Source organism: Strix uralensis, chromosome 2 (genome assembly GCF_047716275.1).
Source record: "Strix uralensis isolate ZFMK-TIS-50842 chromosome 2, bStrUra1, whole genome shotgun sequence".
Taxonomy (NCBI): domain Eukaryota; kingdom Metazoa; phylum Chordata; class Aves; order Strigiformes; family Strigidae; genus Strix; species Strix uralensis.
In genome coordinates, this window is record NC_133973.1 from 18,498,822 (window position 1) to 18,520,673 (window position 21,852).

The 21,852-nt window shown below is 38.5% G+C and overlaps 1 protein-coding gene across 3 annotated transcripts in view; it reads left to right on the plus strand.

Moving 5' to 3' along the window:
• EPHA6 (EPH receptor A6) overlaps positions 1-21,852 on the plus strand; it is a 527,052-nt gene that overhangs the window by 460,952 nt on the left and 44,248 nt on the right. For all 3 annotated transcript variants that reach the window (XM_074856969.1, XM_074856950.1, XM_074856960.1), the window contains one exon: positions 9,779-9,988. In XM_074856969.1, the coding sequence (XP_074713070.1) occupies positions 9,779-9,988 (210 nt within the window). The remainder of the gene's footprint in view (positions 1-9,778; positions 9,989-21,852) is intronic.

Below are 21,852 nucleotides of genomic sequence, written 5' to 3' on the forward strand. Positions count from 1 at the left end.
GAGTACCTGGGCCTTCCCTGGTCTGTAATATTTCAGCAGTGCCCCAGGAAGACTTGGGTGGGCCTGAAATTCTGCTGTGCACATGTGTGTGCGTGTGCAGAATTTCATAGAAGAGAATAAAACCAAATACTGAAATAATTCATGAGAGAGAATTACCTTTCTCGGAATTCCTCTAGTATGATATCTATATTCCAATTATTCTTCACATGCATTTATTTATCAGAATAGTTACTACTTATTAGGATACTTTAATAGAAACTGACATCAGCAAAATTATGATGTTACTGCAAAGCAATACTTCTTACTTGCATCAGATATATTTGTAGGCAAAACTGCTGGGGGGAAATGTGAGCTAATAATTTCTGCAGCTGGTTTCCATGTATATTATTTTACAGTTTCAATTCACTCTTCAGATATGATTTATTCTTCTAAAATGTTTTTTAAAAGGCCTTTAGATAATATTCAGTATCCCAAAGCACTGTAGATATATCATCAGCATTTCTGTTAATAATTAGCAAAGCAAATGGCTGCATAGTAACCTATTTTAAAAGAAATCCAGCTGCTTCATTAATAATAGTTGCTTCCTGCAGATATAAGCCTACACTTTTAAAAGCTTTTGTGAGGATGCAAAGAAGCAGAGAGGGTTTATCTTTAGCAATCCTAATGAAAGTTGTTCAGTGAATATAACAGTTCTTATGTGGTGAGATTTGGAAGGGCTTATAAGATAGCCTATCTTTCTTATTATTTAAAGGAATCGCTTGTTACAGTGCAAAGTGTTTCTACAGAGAGGGGAAAAAAATCCATTTCTCACCATAAGAAATATTTCCACACACACCACAACCTGCAAAAATTAACCAGCACGTGCCTCCAATCTGTCCTTATCCAAAAGCCTGCAAAAATGGGTCAGTTCCAATTCCAAAGCGAGACTCTATGATGAACCATGTGAGGGCATCCCAGAAGAAGGACTCCTCGTGGAAGACATTTTTCATCACCTTCCTCACAGTCTTGGTGGGATATTAGCTTTCACGCCAGTATGAGTTGTGCCATGAATCATAAGGTCCAAGTAGAACTACCCTTGACCCCTAAACCCTAAAATCTTAATAGCCCTTACTTCCTTGCTTTACAGACAGGGAAACAGAGCACCAAGATGTTAAGTTACCTGCACAGTATGGTGCACAAAGTGCATGACAGAGAGTAGAAATGAAATCAGTTCCCCTGAATCCCAGGGCAGCAGCCTACACTCATCCTTCATCTTATTTAGTGCTGTATTTTGGTTGCAGTTATGTCACCAAGTCCCCAAACCAGTGCCTTACTTTCTGCTACTTCTATGAATTAAACAGCAAGCTCAGCTAGATTATGTCTTCCCCACCCCACAAAATATCCTGTATACTGGTTGCTAACTTTGAGCTTTTGGGTAAAAAATTTGGCATGCATTTGCAATATGAAGATGCTTCAGATATATTCTTAGTGGAAAGGCATCAGCTAATTAGAACCAATTCTCTAAGATGATGGTAATTAATGACAGTGATTGTGCACCATCAGACATCCTAAATTGCTGGAAACACTTGACACTAAATTTTCCTCAGAAATCCTGCCTTATTTTTGCAATTACTCATTTCCATAAAATGAAACTCAGTTATCTTTTCTTCTCATATAAGAATGAAGCATGTAAGTTAATCATCCCCCAAAAGTATACCTGAAATTTGCTGTCAATGAAATGGTCATTTGACCACAGCTAAGGTACACGTGACTTCATTCTGGTAACACTTGGAGAGATTTCTCTGAAAAAGGATGTGAGCTTCCAGCTTGGTGTTTTCTCAGGAACTAGCTGCTCCTCTTTCAGTATTACTCGCAACAGCTGCCAGACAGAAATAATCTGTGCTTGGAAAGAAAGTGTCTAATACTTCAGCTAGGGAATTGAGGAGATCCAGGTATGATTTCCTGTTACCAACTTCACACACAGACTTTGGATGGGACACATTGTCTTTATGTTTCAGTCACCTGCCTGTGTCATGGAGATCTTAGCAATCACTTACTCTGCAAGCACGTGAGGAAAATAATAAACACACAAAGAGTTGTAAGGGCAGCTGTCTGTATTGATAGAAAGATGTATTTAGTAATTAGATAGGATGGTTGCAGTCAGATGTGTTTGCTCAGGCATGTTGATAGAGACTGTAGAAGATATGACAAGACAATCAAGAGAGATCCATAATAATAATAATTTTTTAAAAAGCCTAAAAACCACAAAACCTTTTTAGCAAGCAGTTTGCCACTGCTGTGGGTTTGAGATGCCTGTTCTCTGAGCACGGCCATGACTAAGTAAACCACATGGGTACTGAACCACCGCTTGGTGATCTTGCAGTCTTCATACATGACATAAATGCAATCCCATTTTGCTGAGGAAAAATGGGAGATGAGTGCCACATTGCACCCAAGTCCATGCAGCAGTTCAGAGGGTGATACCGTAATATAACACAGGTCTGAATCCCAGTTTCACTCCCTCACTGTTTGTGCTGGACACCGCAACATTTCCCTCAGTCTTGCCTGTCAGATGATTGCAACAATTCCTATAAAAGTCCTTTGCCCTGAGGTTGGTCCTTTCACCCTGACACACCCTCCTCCACTTAGTCCACTCTCTAAGTAGATGCTTCACAGATTTATGGAGCTATTAGGAGTTAAATCTCATCTGCTGTTCTCACAGCTCCTTCTAAAGGGTCATTCTTGGCTAAAATAATTGGATTTAGCATCACATAGACAGGAACGGGGTGATTAGGAGGTTAGGTGGCTTGTGTGCTTGCGGGGCTACTGCTTCTTGGGTTCAGTTGCACAGAATGACACCTGGACAGCATCTGCTGGCTGTTGTCTGCGCTCACCCTCCTCATCCACGTTCAGTATGGGCATGGATTTAAACCACAGAAAAGGAACGCATCTAGAAGCTGACTTTTGGGGATGTTTGTTTGTAGTTAGTTATATAGAATCATGTAAAACGAACCAAAAAACTATCACCAGAGTACTTTAACTTCTTTCAGTATTCTTCTGCAGCGGCAGACTACCAGACTACTGTCAGTGTTTTATTCCTGCTAAGTGTCCAAGGTGTGCTAACCAAGAGTCAGTGCAGTGAGGCAAGAACCAGGGACACAGCAATATTAAACACATGAGAACTCATGGTACTGCAGCAGGTTCTGTAGCAGGCCTGATACTAAAATAATCTATCAGCTGTATCCACTGCACTGTATTTTCTCACCCTTCTTTATTAGGAAGGGAACGCGCACTCTCCAGGGATCAAGGTGGGAAAGCAAGCTCCTCAGGGCTTGCAGCATTTTCCCTTAACTGTACCCTGAAGAGATGGATATTTAGGTTTGAAAGATGCTCCAGCCTTGCCCAGTTTTGTGAATCTCTCAGCTGTAGGAGGAAGGGATTCATTTACCTAGGGTAATCACAGGGTCGTCTTGCTTTGTTCATTGTTGCTGTTTGCAATAGTAATGCTCCTCTTCCTATCTAAGAACTTGTGACTTTCACTTCAGAAAATTAAAATACTTGTAAAAAAAAGGTTCATTTACAGGCACGCATAGTAGGTTAAAATGCTGTTAAATGTATTTCGTTCTTCCAAATAAAGTATTTTCTAAAGATTCTTTAAAAAATATGCTTAACTGCCTTAGAGCACTAACTGAAGCAGACTGTACAGCAAATGAAACCCTGGAATTCATCTCCAAATTTTAATCCCTTGAGGCCTGTCTAGCAGAGGCTAAGATAAGTGTAAAAATGTGTGGAAAAATAATGTTACTAGAAGGAGAAAATATTATGATATATTGCTCTTTGATGCAGTAATCTTTAGGAAGTTATTCTCAGAGCAGCTTTGCTATCAGGCTTACCCTTTTTTCAGCTAGAGTTTAGATGCTGTGGCAGACACCTACATTTAGTGAGTTTGGGGGAAAGGAAGAACAGAGAAAAATGAAATCTTGTAGAAAGTTGTACAAAACAATGTTGTAAAGTATATGTTGTATATGCATCTAACATGGCCTCACTGCAGTCACCTTTGGAGAAAAGAGACCAGATGGCCTTTCCTAAGTTAAATGCTTCTCATTGTTATTTAGCTGCATCCAGAGAGGCAACAACATTTCAGCTGATAACTAAACTCCTTCTTTTGCTTTCACACACAGCATTCATGTGCCCTTTTATTTATTGGAGGTACATTCCTTTCCTCATAGAATAAAGGTGGCATTTTGATTTCAAAAATGACATTGTAAAGAAGAAAACCCACACTGGAGACTGCTGATACCAGTATTTTTTTTCTGAACCAAAAAGCAAATTGAGCAATTAGAAACTGAGTTTGAATGAATGTTACCTTCATAGTGAAATGGTAAACAGCATGTATTTACATGATCTAAGATTACACTGAGAAGCTATTGATGATGCTACAAAGTCAACATTTGTTCTCAAGCAATGTTTTACCCTGCTAAAAGGAGGTAGAAAACAGTATTTCTGATACTGCTGTGAGAAGTTCATTTAGAAATACTGGGTATTTTTAATCACTGTAGATATTCTTCCTACCGAGCAACAAGAAATTTATTACAAACTGTCTTGTATTTGAAGCCAAAAAGAACTTGATGGGTAATATGGACACTTTCAGTGTGCTCTTTATCTTTGCGAATTTGTGCAGAATACATAAGAAACCAGGAGATCAGAACAGAGCCAATGTCATCCATGTCTTTCAAAAGAAGGGAAAAGAGAAGCCAAGAAATTACAAGCCAGTCAGCTTAATGTCAACTGCTGTAACATTTCTGGAACAAATTATCAAAAAAGTATTTATAAGCACCTTAAAGATAACAGTGAGATAAGTATGAGCCAACATGGATTTGTCAAGAACAAATTATGTCAAACAGTCTGGTTTCCTTTTGTAACAGGGCACAGGCTTTGTGGGTATGGGAGAAGCAGTTGATATCATAAATCTTGATTTTAGTAAGGCTTTAAAATTCTCACATGAGATCCTTATGAGCAACTAGAGAAATCTAGTCTTCATGAAATTTCTGTTGGTGGACACTATACTGGTTACCTACTGTATGGAGAGAACGGGCTTTGGATGGAAAGATACATGAAGTAGGGTTGTTCTGCAGTCTTGTGTTTCCCCAGATTTTCATTAACCTTCTGGATCCTGACACTGCAACTAAACTTGCAAAATTTTCAGGCAAAGCAAAGCTGAGTAGGAACATGGGCAGACAGCAGGACAGAGCTAGAATTTAAAATCATCACAACAAATTTAAGAAATAGTTTAGTAACTAAGTAGTTTTAAAAACTAATTAGAAATAAGTAAGGACAAGGGCATGATACTCCGCTAAGGATGGAATAATCAGCTATGGAGTAGAGGACAGAGAATAATTGTTCAGAAAGAAGTCTGCTGGAAGAAATTACTCTAGAGGTTGCCACAGGTCAGGGGCATCACATTGATGTGAAAATGGCAAATACCACAATGGAATCTAGAAACTGGAGTATCTCCTGCAAGGTCTGTGAACTTTTGCTCTCTGCTTCACATTGGCGAGGCCTCAGAGTACTGTGTCTTGTTTGGACCTTAATGCTTCAGGAACTGCATGAAGTGGGTGGGCAGAGTCCACAACAAAATCAAAGATAGTAGTTGCCGAGCAAATGAGATCTGTGGACTGAACCTGTGTTAAGCCCAAAGAAAAGGGCAAGAGAGATATTTAGTCTTCAAGGGCATAAAAAGCAGTTGCAAAGAGGAATTGAAATCTGTGCTAGTCAAAGTGCCATGCTCAAGGGAGGCATCTTATTTAAGTGGGCATCTTATTTCAGATGTGGTGCAGAGTGGGTAGGGTAAGAAATATTTGCCTCAATGGTCTTTAAGTGCAGGTTAGAAAAGCATGTCAGGAGTGACACAGGGTGAGGAAATGATCTGATCCCACTTCAAAGTACCTTCCAGCTCTGTGATTCTGTGATAGCTACGTTCCAGAGCACCAAAGTGGGCAGGGACACCTGGTTATTCCAGGGCATCCCTTTTTTGTTGCTGTAGCTGAGAAAGGAAAACAGTTGACCTCATTCAGTACCAGTAATATAAGCATATAAACATGGTAATATGAAGCATGAGTTGTACTTCCAGGAAATATCAAGTTGCAACTTGAATTTTGGAAGATTTATCCTGATAAAATTCTACCATTTACTTTGCATCGTAGAATACTAACAATAAATGTATAGCAAAAACCACATCTTTCATGTAGTGACCAGTATGAACTGTCACTGGTAAATATGATCTATGTTAGACATAGACACACCGTTTTCAATGCTATTCTTCTAAAATAAGATCTGAATCATCTGCAGTAAAATATTTGGACCTGCGGCAAATCCTGTATGCTTCTCAGAATATAAGGGCATAAAAGTGTGCTGACTTATAGGGCAAAGAAAGAAGTGGATTTGAGAATAGACAAAAGTCCAGAAACAATATAGAAAAATTCAATGACCTGCTTCCAAAAGGTTACTCAGTAGTAAAATGGAAGAAATCTGAAGAAGAAAAATGTCATGAGCTTGTAGAAAAGCACTGAACTAGTGCACACTGGAGCTGGAAACTAGAGGGTGAAAAGCAACGAGAGAAACTCAGGATAGCATCCTTCCTCCCCTTATATGTCAGTGCTATTGAAAGGTCTGTAACAGGAGGAGAATATTTTGTGTACTTAAGGTTTTCAAAAGCAAACTGTAGCTGAATGAAAAAACATTTTTTTCAGGGAATTTGCAAGGCTGCATAAATGCACTGGCAACTACTCAGATATTGCATCTATACTCAGCTGTTGAGAAAAGTTTATTTAGCAACGCCATTAAAGCCTGATTAAAATTTGATGGGATGATAGGATAAATGTGGTAAGTCCACTGAGATCTGAACTGCTGCCAGTATTGATTAACACCCTTAACACCCCAGTGGGAATCCTATCAAAAGCGTATTTCAAATCTAAGCCATGGGAATCAAAATAAAGCCCTGGATAACAACTGCCATATCATTCAGACGAGTGTTTTATGTCCCTATATGACAAGCGAATGAAACGAGACAATGGAAGGTTGCCAGAGGATTGGTTTAACTCACAGATGTACATGGGGATTTACAAATGCTGAAAATATGAGGCCAGATTCATACCTAATTTCATCAGCTTAGTTGACTTTTCCAAGGGTTAAATATGGCCTATATTCTCTGTCTTGATCAGCTTAAGTCAGACAAATATTTTGATATATGGGAAGATAACAGTTGATAGATTTAAGGGAATACAACTGGCATGGAAACTGATGCAGAATGATTACAGAGACACTTGAGAGAGAGAGAAGACTGCTTTGCTGACAGGAAAAATGTAGTTGCTCCAACTGCAAGGCTGGCAATGAAATAATATAAAAACCAAGCATGAGACGGGATGGAGGAGAACAGATGCAGAAGAGGATTCAGAGAAATATACAGAGGGAGAAGGAGAACAGAATAATATTGCAACTGCTATGTTAGCAAGTCTGTCATTTCTTTAAAGGTGGAGATAAGAAGCTTGAACTTTTTGTGTCAAGGCAGAAGCCCAAAGAAATTTGAAAGAGGGAGAGAATGGCAAAAGCATGAGATTGTTTTTAACTCAGGCATTTCTGCTATACTGAAAGGACAAATCTGAGATTTGGAAAGAGCAGAAAAAGGTTATTTTTTATGAAAAATCAGTCAAGCATGATCTAGATTTGAAAGAGCACAAATTAAAAAAGGAAGGAATGAATGCTTGTGATCCAAGGGGACAAAAGGTTAAGGGAGGTGTTGCAGATGACTCTGAAGCTTGTTGAAAGAACGGAGCTCTTAACGATGATCAGGAGAAGGTAAAATCTAGATGTTTGGGGGGTTGGTTCTGTTTGATACTTCATTGCGGGGGTGGCTTGATTGGTTGTTTTGCAAAACTAAGTCATAGGTGCTTTGTTCCAAATCCTAATTCTACAGTTAGCTAAAAATAGTTATCCATACAGGGTAAGTGTGAAGAGTATTGACTGTTTGCAACCAGCTTAATAAATTGTGAGTCAATTGAACACTTAGAATTATTAAATAAAAAGCAAACCCTGAATCCCGTGTGGCTTAGTTACATAAAACATTGGATAGGGTTCATGTCCTTCCTTAATTAGAATAGGCTTAAAGTATTTAAGAATATTCTTTTTTTGTCTCTCTTTGCTTAATTGCTAGATGGAAAGGGTGTTTTTTTAAATATCTGTCACTGGCATGTTTTGGACTCTGAGAAGCTCCCCTTATTCTTGTGGTAGGGGCCTGTGATAGGGAATTTCATAGGCATATAACAGGGTATGTATGGCCTTTTGTAAAATGTCTGGTTGTCACACTTGTGTCTTGACCCTCAGCTGAGTGTCATCTGCAGAACTAACTTCTCCATGCCTAGGGTTTTGTGGCTTGTTTGTTTATTTATGGGGGTTTTGGTAACCTTAATTACATCTGTACTAATTCCGTATTTCTTTAAATGTTTATATCTCGACTAGCTAGATATAGGCCCCAAATAATTGAATCATGACGGAAATGCTGAAATACTTTGCTGATCAGAGGCAAAGTTAAGCATATCTGTACGGTTCAGCCTGTTGCTTTGCTGAATCTAATGAATTTACTGAATTTATCATAAACTTCTCACCTACAAAAATCATCTTGTTTAAACATATGAGCTAAGCAATAGAAGAGTCCTGAGTGCTGATCAGAACACTGCTACTTGTCTGTAGCCCAGTGCTGAAGGTTTTGAAACAGAAAATGGAAAGTTAACTTGCTTGCAGGGAAGCGTTGTTTGGTTTTGTTTGGCTGTTCCTGCTAACATAAAAGCCTGACTCACTGAATAATCCATGAGAAGCTAAATGTCTGCTAGCTGAGGTCACAAAAATACTGCTGTAAGCAGTCTGCTGTAAATGGTAGATAGGGCAGGCAGAGCCCATAATCAATTTTCTGTACAGGTACTCCCTAGGTCCCCACTGCCACATAATTCAGGAGCCTCCTGATGTAGGAGGTACAGAAGTGTTAACTTTAATGTTGCGGATAGGAAACTGAGGCCCACCAAGACTGTCCAGATGAACAAGTGTGGTTAACAACATAACTCTTATTTACATGTTCAACTTCAATAGATTTCAGCAGGAGTTAAGCAGCTTAATACATTCATGGGTCTGAGTTTAACAGGCTTAGTCAGCCAGAGAAGACTTTGCAAAAGCTACATGACCCCTGAATTTCAACCCAAATCTCCTTTTTAATCTAGTGTTGAGAGATTATGTGATGTTAGGTGCAGAACAGACATGAAGTAAAGCACCAAACTTTTTCCAGGTTTGGGGTTTTTTTAAACAAACACCCCCACCACCACCAAAAAAAAAAAAAAAAAGCAGTAAGTGGGGTAATGGCAGTACCTCATGCAATCAAGGCTGAGGTAATAAAAAGAGGGGGCTTTGTTTCCTGAGGCCATGGTGCAAGAGAGGATTTTTCTGTGCATTTTCATTCTTGTATTAAAAAATAGTGTTTGGGGAGAGCATTCTTAGTAACTGAGGAAAAAAGACATTAAATGCTGTCGGTAGAAATATTGTGGAGCGTGGGAAAATGTGGAAGGAAAGGGGGATAAACTGCACAATGAGAGATGGGATAGCTTGCACTGCTGACCAAGTTAAATACTTGGAAAAAGAAGCTCGCAGCAGGCAGGTTGGCTGGATGGGTATTTTAAATATGAGCTGTAGTTAATATCGCTAGTACAAAATTAATAAAAAGTAGCTGTGTTCTTTGAACTTGCATCTTTACTTGCAGAAGCATGATGGCCACTTCACAGTCATCCAGCTGGTTGGCATGCTACGGGGGATCGCATCTGGCATGAAGTACCTCTCAGACATGGGCTATGTACACCGTGATCTGGCAGCCCGCAATATCTTGGTCAACAGTAATCTCATGTGTAAAGTCTCTGATTTTGGTTTGTCACGAGTGTTAGAGGACGATCCTGAAGCTGCTTACACAACAAGCGTAAGTCTGTCTTATCTAATTTGAACAGTTGATTGCCTTGTGCCTCTTTTATTCCAGTTTTGGATTTGTCTATGCCATCAGAATAGTAGTTTGATTTGGCTTTGTTCCATTCTCAGTCTCTGTGGTTTAATAGCACTGCCAATGTGCTTAAGGGAAGTTGTTTTGATTTTTGGCTGTGTAAGGGCTGTATAATAAACTTTGGCAAAAGATTTTTTTAAGCAAATGTGCAAGTATAAGTGAGAGAGCATTTGCGTTCTTGTTTGGGTTTTGCTGGTTTGGGTTTTTGTTAGTTGGGGCTTTTGTTCTATGTAGTTTCCCCTTCTGCTAACTTGTGTTTATTTACAAAGATATGTTTTTAAAAGGGGGATGGGGGAGGAGAGAATCTCACTAATTCCACTCTTGGAAGCATGGTGTCAAGCCTTGTATTCATAAATCAAAATTTTCATTTTGTTTCACTTAAGATTACCTTCTAACACGGTATGTAGGACCTTTCTCTCAACGTTTAATACTTAAATTACTTGCATCACATAAGGAATTTTTTATAGTGGAAAATGGTGTTGGGGGGGTGTTTTTTGTTTGTGGTGTTGGGGAGAGGCCCCACTGAAGTGAAAAAGTCTTGAACATGGAGAAAGTTGTTCAAATTTGACTTGGAAGAAGATGGTAGATCACACCTACAGTATGAAGAAAGCAGGGGAAGGAGTGTGTTGGTGCTAATAAAATTACAAGTTTGGATACAGCATTTCTTCACTATATCAAAATGTTCAGTTACATTCCTGTTATGAGTGTTACCACAACATTAAGAATCTTAGCTAATTATAAGCTGATTTCAAGTAACTTTCATATCTATCACTGAAACTAAAGTTATTTCAGAGCCAGAGTGCATTCTCATTAGTACTCTCACAAAATGCACAGAATTTGTATGTTCCCATGATAGGGCACAGTGTCAGAATTCTAATAGAGATAATAAATTAGCATTAAATAATTTATTTCAACCTATTTCAACCTTTTTTTCTATTTCACTTTAAAAAGTGATGTATGGCCAAAATGAGGAACTCATCTAATTTAACTGTATTGTAGTAAGTACTCTGGTGTATTCAATATAGCTATTGTAATGGGATTACAGATCTTTATATATATATATATATATTAATTTTTTTAGTTTAAGCCTAAAATAGGGATGTTCTGAAAAATTCACTGTAAATTCCACTTCTTAGAACAAGGTCTACACAGAACTACAAACTGACTAGAGAAGAACAAGTCACTTTGCAAGGTGTTCTATCAGTATTAATATGCAATATTAATTGGGGAGGGCATAAATCCCATTTTTTTTTCCTTTATAGGGGAGATTTCCCTCATGTAGTTTTCAAGACCTCTTTTGCTTCACACTGCTTCTTAGTATGAGGCTCGAAAGGAAAAATAAACATTACTGCAGCTTCACAGGTTATCCCATGTTAGCTGAGCATGGCTAATTGTCCGTGTGAGCGTGCTCAGTTGGCAGCAAATGCCCCCAGTGACAGGCAAGTTAAGTTGCGTTGCTCAGCACTGATCGTGGGCTAGTCGGCTCAGCTGGTGGAAAGCACTGGAAATTGCCAAGCAGCCTCTCCTAGTTGGGTTCAGGAAAAGCACCAAATGATAATTTGAGGCTTTCAGCTATTATTTGTGCTGTAAGTTTCTACCGGATACCAATACTGAATGTAGAGTTTTTCAGAGCAGTTAGCGCCTGCCTTTCTCATCATAGCTAGAGCTGCTTTTAATCAGGAAATGCAATGTTGTTAAGAAGGAGTATTTCATGGCAATGTATCTGTGTTGAAGGACTTTCTTGAAACATAGGACAGGCTTTGATGAAATGCTCACTATTTTCCTGGCAGGTCACCTAGCTGGTTAGCATGAGAGTCTGAGGCAGTTGTTGTAGGTGGGATACCTCAGAGCCATTGCTCCAGTCCTCCAAGGTTGCAGCCACATGTTGTACCAGAAAATCATGCTGAGCAGGTATCTATAACATGTCCATCAGGATACTGCAAATAACGAGGAGACATTACAGAGGCTGATGGCCAGTGGCAGGACCCTGTGTCAGCCAGACATTTAAGGTGAATCTGCTTTGACCGTGAACTCCACAAAGAAGATCAACAAGCTTTGAAACTCAGGTGGGAAGATGCTATGTGTCATTATAATATGAACTAGCAACTTTGTAAATAGGAAGAATTCAAAGCAACAGAGTGAGGCATAATAGAAATAAAAAGTATTTTAAATCATTCATTTTTTCAATTCCAGCTCCCTCTGTCCTTGCAAATCAGTCTTCACATCCAGACTGTTTCAATCACTGTGGCTGAGTCTGCCCAATTCTCTTCTGTCACCTCTGGTCCTTGGGAAATGTCCTTCCCTCATCCCTGAGGGTAGACTGACTGCTGCAGTCCCTGTTCTGCGTTGCAGTCATTCTGTACGATCTGGTGATAGCCAGGTTTTCTGTGGGATGCTCTTGTCTGCCATGTGCTCCATCCTCTGGGTCTTGCTCCCCTTGAGCAGGTCCAGTAGGTGTTCTCTGTAGGAATGCTCTGTAGGGAGTCGAATAGCCCTGTCACTTTTTGAAGGAACAATTATGACCAAAAGAGGGCAGGGAGAGGAAGAAGGAAGTGTTTGTCACAGTGGCTGTGGAGGACTTGGTGAAGACTTCCACTCCTTAAGCTATCTTTCATGGTAACAGAAGAGAATAGAAGCCCACACTGGATGTCATGTCTTCTTGCAGCTTTCACTGACCATCACTGTGTCATTGACCTTTCTCCTCATCGTGAACATCTTCCCAACAGCAGGTCATGTGTATTACTAGAGTTTTTTATATCATCTATTTAGTTCCATATTGTGCTTTTGCCATATGAAGGTTAAACCCTCAGTGCTCTTACAAAGGTTCTGGTGCTTTTAGAATTCATGTTTCTTCTCCACAGAGATTTTTCTTGATAACAGCCCAGTATCTGTAGCTACAAGAAATCCGTAGAGTGGGTCTGCATATTGAATAGTAGTATTTTTAGGCTCGCATTTCCCAGTACACCACTGTCAGTGCTCAGAGGAAACTGATTATTTTTTATTCCCCTTTTTGTCTTAGTCCTGGTGTGAGAAATAGAATGGTACAATTGTATGTTTTCTTTGGAAATGAGCTACAAGATGATCTAAGCCAAAAAATAGAATTTTATATCTGTGATGCTGTGTCAATATTGTGTGAATATGTTCCCAGACATAAAAATTGATGCAAAAGACAAACTATGACAAAACAGGTTGCATTCTCCCAAAAATAAGCCGAAAGACCCTTGTACCTTGTGAATTTATATCTGAGCAGGCACAGCATTGAGTCAGATGATCGACATCTTTTGCTTTGTCTTCCTGTTGTCATTCAACATATGTATCTTCCTCTTTACTTGCTGGTTTAGAATAGATCTTGTATTCTTTCTCGTGGCACATCCTCCCACACGCAGGGCAAAAATTAGGAATCAAAGTCTAGGAACAGCAGTAAAACTGATAGGGAAAATCTGGAACGGAAACCACCTAGAAAATTACTACATTCTGTGCTCACAGTGAAACGCTAGTTAGGTACTGATGGAAAACCTGACAAATGCCCCAAAATAACACAATTTAAGATCATTGTTTCCCAAGAATTTCAGACTGTGACACTACTGGTCAGAGAGCTGTTGAATGCTTTAAAACAGTACATGTGAAAAGACTGACATCTCAGAAGACAGCTTTCTGACTTCCATGAAGGCCTTTTTTTATTGTCCTCCAGCCTATTAAGACAAAGGATGCGAATATATTTTTGATAAGAGGGTTGGCAAGAAGTAAGAGATTGGCTTCTGTTTGCTATCGGGAATCTCAAAACTTACAGCAAGATAAAATTTTAGAATAGGAAGGATGAATTAAGAGCTAGGAACATCTGACAGTCAATCATTGTCTTTCAGATTGATCAGGAAAAGATAAGGTAAATTTTGGGGTAACTGAATAGTATGGGGTTTTTCCATGCAGACAAAATTTTCATTTTTAGTAGTGGTTTCCAAGGCAACAGTCACTCATAAAAAACATTTCTAGTATATAAACAAGCATTTCTGTGAATACAGAGAGAACATCTAGGCTCGCATCCCTGCTTTTAGATAGACTGTGTTATATGATGTAGATTCATTTAGTTTAAAACAGAGTTGGGATTCACATGTATTTCAAAAAGAACCATATGCCTCCAGAAAAACAAAATGTGTACATACATATAATCAGAACAGGATCTGTGGCACTGCTGCAAAAAATGACTAAACTGGTATTTCTGTTAAAGGTGACACGTTAATATTCTGCATTAAATCTGATTTTTAGTGAGACAAAAATCTGCTACAAAATGAATTATATGATACATAAAGAAATGTATTCTAGGTTTTTCTCTTATCAACTATTTCTGAATACAGCTTTAATATATAGAATATTATTTCCATAATAATAGCTAGATAATTGATATATTGCATTACATTTCCTGAATGATTTGATGAACTTTATAGGTCTGAGTCTTCTCAGGCCAGTTGGATAAAATACCCCATCCAGGGAGATTTCTGGCTTATTAGATTCATTAGAGGAGTAAAGCAGATTGATGCCATTAATCTATATAAATACTGGTAAGTAGCAAAACTTGGGGGGGGATCAGAATGAGGACTTAATATTTTTTACTTTGTTACCTAATTTCCATATGTCAAGACATTTTCCATTTTCTCTTACTTGTACACAAATAATGGGTTTGGGGGGAGAAGGTAAATAATGAGTTTGGGGGGAGAAGGTTTAATTTGCTAAAAAGTAAAACAAGATGCAAATGATCTAGTTAATTTGGGATGTCAACCAATAGTTTCTGAACAACCTGAGAGCTATGACAAGCGTATTGCCTAGACATTTACTTTAAGAATCGAATTAATCATAGATGATGGACTAAATTGATTGTTGACAACCATTCAGAAAACGAAAGAGAGAAAGAGGCTGTGTACTGTAAAGGTCTGTATTAACCTGTTTTCAGGAAAACTAATTGGTGACATAAGGTTGAGCACAATCATTGTCAACTAGTTAATTCTGTATGTAATGAGACAACAGCACATTTTGTCGTCACCAAACTGAGAGAAATGGAATGATAGGCAGGATGCGTTATGACCGTGTTTGGTTCTCAGTCTGAAACCAGGCATGTGGTGTGGAATCCCACGAAGCCATCCCCTTATCTGGAGGGGTTTTTTACATCTGATCTCACTATAGACTGGCTGAAAAATGACTGGGATAATGTGGTTTGTAACAGTTAATACCCTGTGAGAAGAATAATATTTGTTCTCCTCAAGCTTTGCAACTTCATCTTGCTAGGCTGAAGCCTGACATGGGTACCTTGCCTGAATACTCTGTTGAAAGCCTAGCTGAAACCACATGGCCCGGGCCTGTTTGTGAACCCCACCTTTCTCCATCTTTCCATAGCCAGGTAAGCTCTTCGCAGCAGCCGTGCTCTCCTCATGGCATCTATCCTCCTTAGCATCTAAAAGGAGGGCATGCACATTCACAAGTCCTCTAAGTCTTCCTCTCAGCTTGTAATGCAGTCCTACAGTCTGACAGCTCCAAACAGAAAATCAGCTTCTCTAATGATTCTTAGTGGGATGTACCCTTCTTCTCTTTGTGGTACTTGCCTCATGCCACCCCATGGTCTTCCTATTCAGTCTGAAAAACCCTTTCTCGTCTCTTTCTCACCATATCTACTCTATAGCCAAGTATCAGATGCAGGATATTTGCTCAGACAGTAAAATGACAGATTAGCTGGAAGTGAGGGTAAAGGAAGAGAACAATTATTTCCATCACTCTTGCCATTTCGTTAAGAGGTAAGTATTTAGCCCTTGTGGCCACAGGTAGAATGTGTGCCATTCATGACCTGACTCCTACTTTTCAGGATAAGTGCTGATGTTTGCAGAAACCTTTTAACTAAAGGTTGCATCCTTCCAGGGCTGCTATGTGAGATTATAATATTGTATGCCAAATTAGGGATACGGAACTCAATAGGATCCTGAAGGGGTTGTCTTTTGATAAGGCAATCAGTATCATCCTGCCTCATCAGGATTATTGTGCTCCTGTGCAGGAATCCAGCTGCTGGCAGCTGCTGCCTATCTCCAGACACTGTATGTCCCTGTTCTTAGCTGGACGTCAGCCTGCTCAGTGCAGTGGGTTCCTTTTAACTACAGTATAACGGTAGGGGTGACTCTAGTGGGACTCTGGTACTAACATACAAAGTAAATATTTTCAAGTAGTTAATTTCTCAGAGCATGGGCAAGAAGTAAAGCAACAAGTTAATAAGAGCTATGCTAATATGCTTGGCCTGCACCAGTGTATGGGAGATGCAGTAACTAGTTTTAAAGTGTGTGATGGGATTCACGTCAAGTGGTGGTGAGGTGAATCACCTTCAGATGAGTTGTCAGCTTCAGCTAGATCCACCCCCTGTTCTTGGAGGATGCATGGGGTTGGAGGCCCTGCATGTGCCCCATTCAAGCCTCTGTCTTCTGTTGTGCTGGCCCAAAGATAAAATGAGTTCAGGTTATGCTCAAAGACAAATAGCCAACAGGTAAAGGAGTTGCTGAAAAAGGTGTGTCTTGGAAAAAAAGACTAGCTGCCTTTTGGGCTCTAACAGTGTGAGGTGTGATGACTTTTAATAAGTAGTTGTATGTTTAAAAGGAACAGAAGTCCCAAACTTACTCCTTCAGTGTAGGGCATGGTGCTTGCCATTTACTTGGCTTATTTAGAGTAGCCCCTGAAGATGAAAGTATGTGTCTTTGACAAACTTTAAGTATTTTAATACATCCACTCTCTTAGATTCTCTCTTCAGCTTTTATCCAGCTGTGATCCCAAGTACATTTAAGAGGTTTTCTCATTTATTTAACCCTCCTGGAAGTTAGTAATAGCTATGTTAACAGGATATAACACAGACCACAAAAGCAGACCCTTAGTAGGAAGGCCCAAGGACAACGAGACATAAATAGAATTACATTCTCTCTCCACGTTTTGTCGAACTTTCTACTTCTGCGAGTACTATCTTACTCCCGGTAACAGTTGTCATTTTAGTTCTGAGAACGTATGGGGAAAAAAAGTATGAAAGCATTTAGATGTACAGAGAATCAAAATGATCTTAATTCAGTGAGATTTCTAAATTAAATGGCTGAATTTAATTGTAAAACTTAATATATTAGCACTCCCATCCCTGCTTTTCCTCCCCACCACACCACCCCAAGTAGGAACTCCCAATACGCATTTCACAGAGAACCACAGTTGGAAATTTTGCATTTCACTTTTTCATGCTCAAAATCATTATGTTGAACTCAACACAAGTATGCCCTAACAACTTGGCTGTAAAAAGGGTGATATTTTACACTTCATTCCTAATGTGACTTTCAGAGCATCATCCCATCATTCATCATAACCTAATTTAATTTCCAATTAAAAGGAGAAATTGTACTGTAATCAATCTAAAAATTGCTGCCTTTAGAGATTTGCAATCTCTGCCTTTCTATTAGCTTGGATTTCAACTCTCTCTGACTCCTCCCAATTTCATATTCACAAATTTGAGTATTAAACTCAAATTTATTATTATTAAACTCTATATATATGTGCTTTGCTATTTCTCAGATTGGTTCTCTGGTCATCTGTAAGTGTGTTTATGAAAAATGGAGGTGTGCATTTACAAATTATTTATAGGGTAGGATTCAGGATAAACTACTTATAAAGTGTCAGTGCTGTTGAAGATCATAGCATCTAGGAGATAAATGATGAATCTGTTTGTCATATTTAATACTGCTAGTGATTGCATTGATTATTTTTTTTGTATGACATTGTCTGGGAATAGTAAAGCATACTTTGGTGTGGTGGTTTTCAACCTTCCTTAATGCATAGATTCCTGAAATTTATCCAGTGGAGATACAAACTTTGTTAGAAATTTCCCTTTTGTGGGTTTTCGCATGGCACATTGCACTTTGGTATCTGTCATGGATCTCTTTAAAGTATTCCACAGACTCTAAGGGATTGATATACCCCAGGCTGAAAACCCATTCTGCTGTTGGGAGTATTTTCTGTTGCTTCACTGCATACATATTTTTATTGAACTCATGGTAGCTGCTGTAACAAGGAGAGACAGAGGGATTAGGGTTATGAGAGGTATCGCAGGTTATGAGAGGTAACCCAACACTCAGAAAAGATCTGTTTAGCTCTGACTGTGAATACCATTAAAAACAGCCACTATTCTAGAGGATTAACAGGAAAATGTACCTGCCTACTGCAGAGATGTCAAGTAACGCAGGAAATTCACATCAGTGAGTCTTTTATCTAGACTAAAAATTTTGCTCAGATGATCATTGGAAACACACTGTGTTGAATAATGAATGGTCTGGGTCAGAAATGTACATTCTTGTTTCATAAAGTACAAAAATAAAGGTATGTTCAATTAAGTTAAATGATGGGAAATTCAAAACTGTTTTAAAGATGGCAAATAGTTTTATCACAGAGTATGTAATTAACCATGCAGCTGGCTGCTACAGAAAACCATTTGGGCCAAGATTTCAACAAGTTGGTGGGGTGGGGTTTTTTTTAAGAAAAAGGGGGGAATATTCTTAGGAAGAAATAATATCCAGGTATTACAGTCAATAACTATTTTAAAGAGAGATGATATCTCATATTTCAGACTAGGAAAGTAAGGAGAACAGGAAGAAAACAAATGTGAAGGAGAAGTAGCAGAGTGTGGATTATTTTCAGTTTTTCACACCTTCCTCTGAAACATCTGATATGGCTACTGCCACAGGTTATGGGATTAGAGCACCTTGGGTTTGATTCACTATGACAATTCTTGCTTCAAACCGTAAGAGTAACTAACCACTAAAACAAACTGTGTGTGGATGTGCAGGATGTCTGTAAAAGTCCTTGAATAAGGATGGCACCTTTCTAATAGACATGCCCCATCTCATACAGAAAGGGCTGTACAGGATTCACACAGTGAAATTCTATGCTGCATGCTACATAGATGCAAAATAAATCATCCCAGCCTCAAGATTTTTCAGTAAGTCACTGCTTTTAAGTAGTTTATTTCTGCAAAATGCGTGAGTGAAAGTGGTAACAAAATGTGACTGTGGGACTTGCAATCCAACTTGAAACAGTTGTGGAGTACAGCCCGACGGAAAGACTCTAAAATGGTGTACAGCGGTAAAAACAGGCAGAGCAGGGCAAGCATATAAATCTGCAGAAGTTTAAAATGTTTTACATGACACTACTGAAACTTAATACAGAATTTAAAATGTAACCAAAATCACTGTTATGGGGAAAAAAATGCAGAGATCAAAAAGGGTAAGAGAATGTAAGGAGGCAGAGAGTATCATTTAGTACTTTTGCAGTGCAAGTAGTGACAAAAATTAGCCAAGTTAACTTTTGTAGATAAAATGACCAGTGCAAAAACTTCTTTGTTCAAAAAAAATCATAAGAAAAAGACACTGAAGTAGGTCTTAATGATCAGCTTAAATAACAGCTAGATCATGGAATGGAACTGAGGAGAAAACTAGCCTACACAAATGCAGCTGCAATTTCACTATAGCTTGGCTATGATCAAAAGCAAGCAGTAACAGAGCAAACGAAAAACAACAGGCCAAGAGCTTTTTGAAGCCAACATACAAAAGATTAAATTAGATAGGTTCTTCAGCTAGATCTTGAATGTTAGGATGCTGATATGGAAATGTATTTTAATTGAATTAATTCATGTTTTGCTACCTGAATTTAGAGTGCAGTAATACAGTTTGCCCTTTCAAATAAAACTTAAGCTTACTTTCAAAGCAAAAAAACCAGTATTTTTCATTGTTACATTTTTCTGTGGTGTTGAGTTTCTGATTTTGCTTTGTAGTTGTCACACACCGTTAGGGGAATACTACGTGCCTTTATTTTTTAATTTGGATATGAAGAAACACTAAATAAAATGTGCATCATCAAAGGCTAGATGAGGTTTTATGGGACCATTGTTCTTTATTTCATTCTTTGTTGTTAGGTTCAAGACAGAATTCTGGAAAACAATTGATACAACTTTGTGTGTCCCGTAAAAAAATCTACTTTCTAATTTGTAGTTTAATCACATAACAAACAATCATCTCTTCTGTGGGAAATGCAGGTTTCATTGCCAGGAGATACTGATTTGTTTAATGGGTTTGAAGTGTACCTGTTTGTTGGAGTGATTGTGGCCAGCCAAAAACATGAAGCAGCTGTACCACGCCCTACCTGTGCAAAGGGAAGAGACTCTCTTAGCAGACCCATTTTGCTGTTAATCTTCCTTCTGCATAGCTCATTACAGTATCGTAGAGTCCCTGCTGGTAGGGAACGCAAAGTAAGTATGACTATAAAGACAGATTGCCATTTAGAAAGGAAACAAGGATAAGCTGGGAAGCCTCTGGAGCTGCCATCCTTCAAAAGGTGTCTGTGACCATACCGATGTCTTCAGGGTATTTAATAGCCTGCTGATTGTCTCTCTTTATCTCTACAAAATGTTGTCATTAAATGTCTGCATAAAGCTGCAAAGTGGGTTGTTGGTTTTTTTGTCCAGACAACTTAAATTTTGAAATGTTTAAATGTAACAAATACCCTCTTTATTTTAAGAACTATAATTGCCATTGCTTATGGTGACCTAATGATCTGATTAGTCCTCTGGGGAAGGCAGAGACGGGATCAGTTTCCCTGCAGGGCTTAAATAATACCTTCCGTTGCCTAAGAAGAAAATTATAAATAGGTTTTACTTCTGCTATAGCCTAGAATGATTATTCATCAAGTGTATCAAAGCAGTGACTGGTTTTAACATCACCAAGGCTGGTGTTACATCAATGACTGGTAGAACATCCAGAAAGTTATTCGGGGGGAAAATGATCATTCCTTACTTGTGGTTATATAGCTAGTGGAAAAAAAGGGCTCTTTCTTCCCCCTCACAGTGAGTGTTATCTCAGTCATGAGTGTTAAGTCTGGCTTTGGTATAACATTCAAAACTTACTGGTATTGAACCCATACAAACAGGCAGTGCTACTTCTCTGAGCAAATCTTAAATAGCTATGCAGGAACAGAGGAGGGGGAAAAAAGCCAATGCACTTGCAAGTCATTTCTGAATAGTTAAATGAAGACTATGAATCTCAGAAAGCTACAGGTGATGTTTTCAGAAATACTACAAATTCACCATGGCACCAAAGTTATTGACCTCTCAGCTGGACCTGAGAACCTTGGAAAATTCTGTCCATGCACACTACTCTCCTTGGAAGCCACGTCCAATAAAGTTAAGCAGTATACCAATATATATGTGTATACATACACTATATGCTATAAGCAATCATAGCATTTTATTGTTAATTCCTCATATTACTGATAGATTTTTTTTTTAACCTAACAATTATTAGAATATTAATCTAGTTTCAGGCACAGCTGGTTTTTTAGCTGCATATGGACTTGATTGCATGCATTTATAATTTTTAATCAGAATTGCCATTTTCAAATTATAATTGAAAAAGCTATTGTAAACATGCAGAACATGCTTATACATTTCTAGCAATACCTTCATTCACTTAGAACGATACTATCCACACTTAAGATTAACAACAAAGCAATAACTTTGTTTTTGTCAGTACACCTACATTTTTAATTATGTGAATATAATCCTGAAGACCTGTTTTGTTAGTCGATTGCTAATACTGGACCACAGTTTACTTAGTATTTTAACATATTGATCAAGGTGCAGTGTATCATAGAATACCTTTATTATGTTAAATACATTGGAACATACCTGCACCATGCACAGCTCCTGATATACTGTTTAATGAGTTTAAAGTCAGTCCATT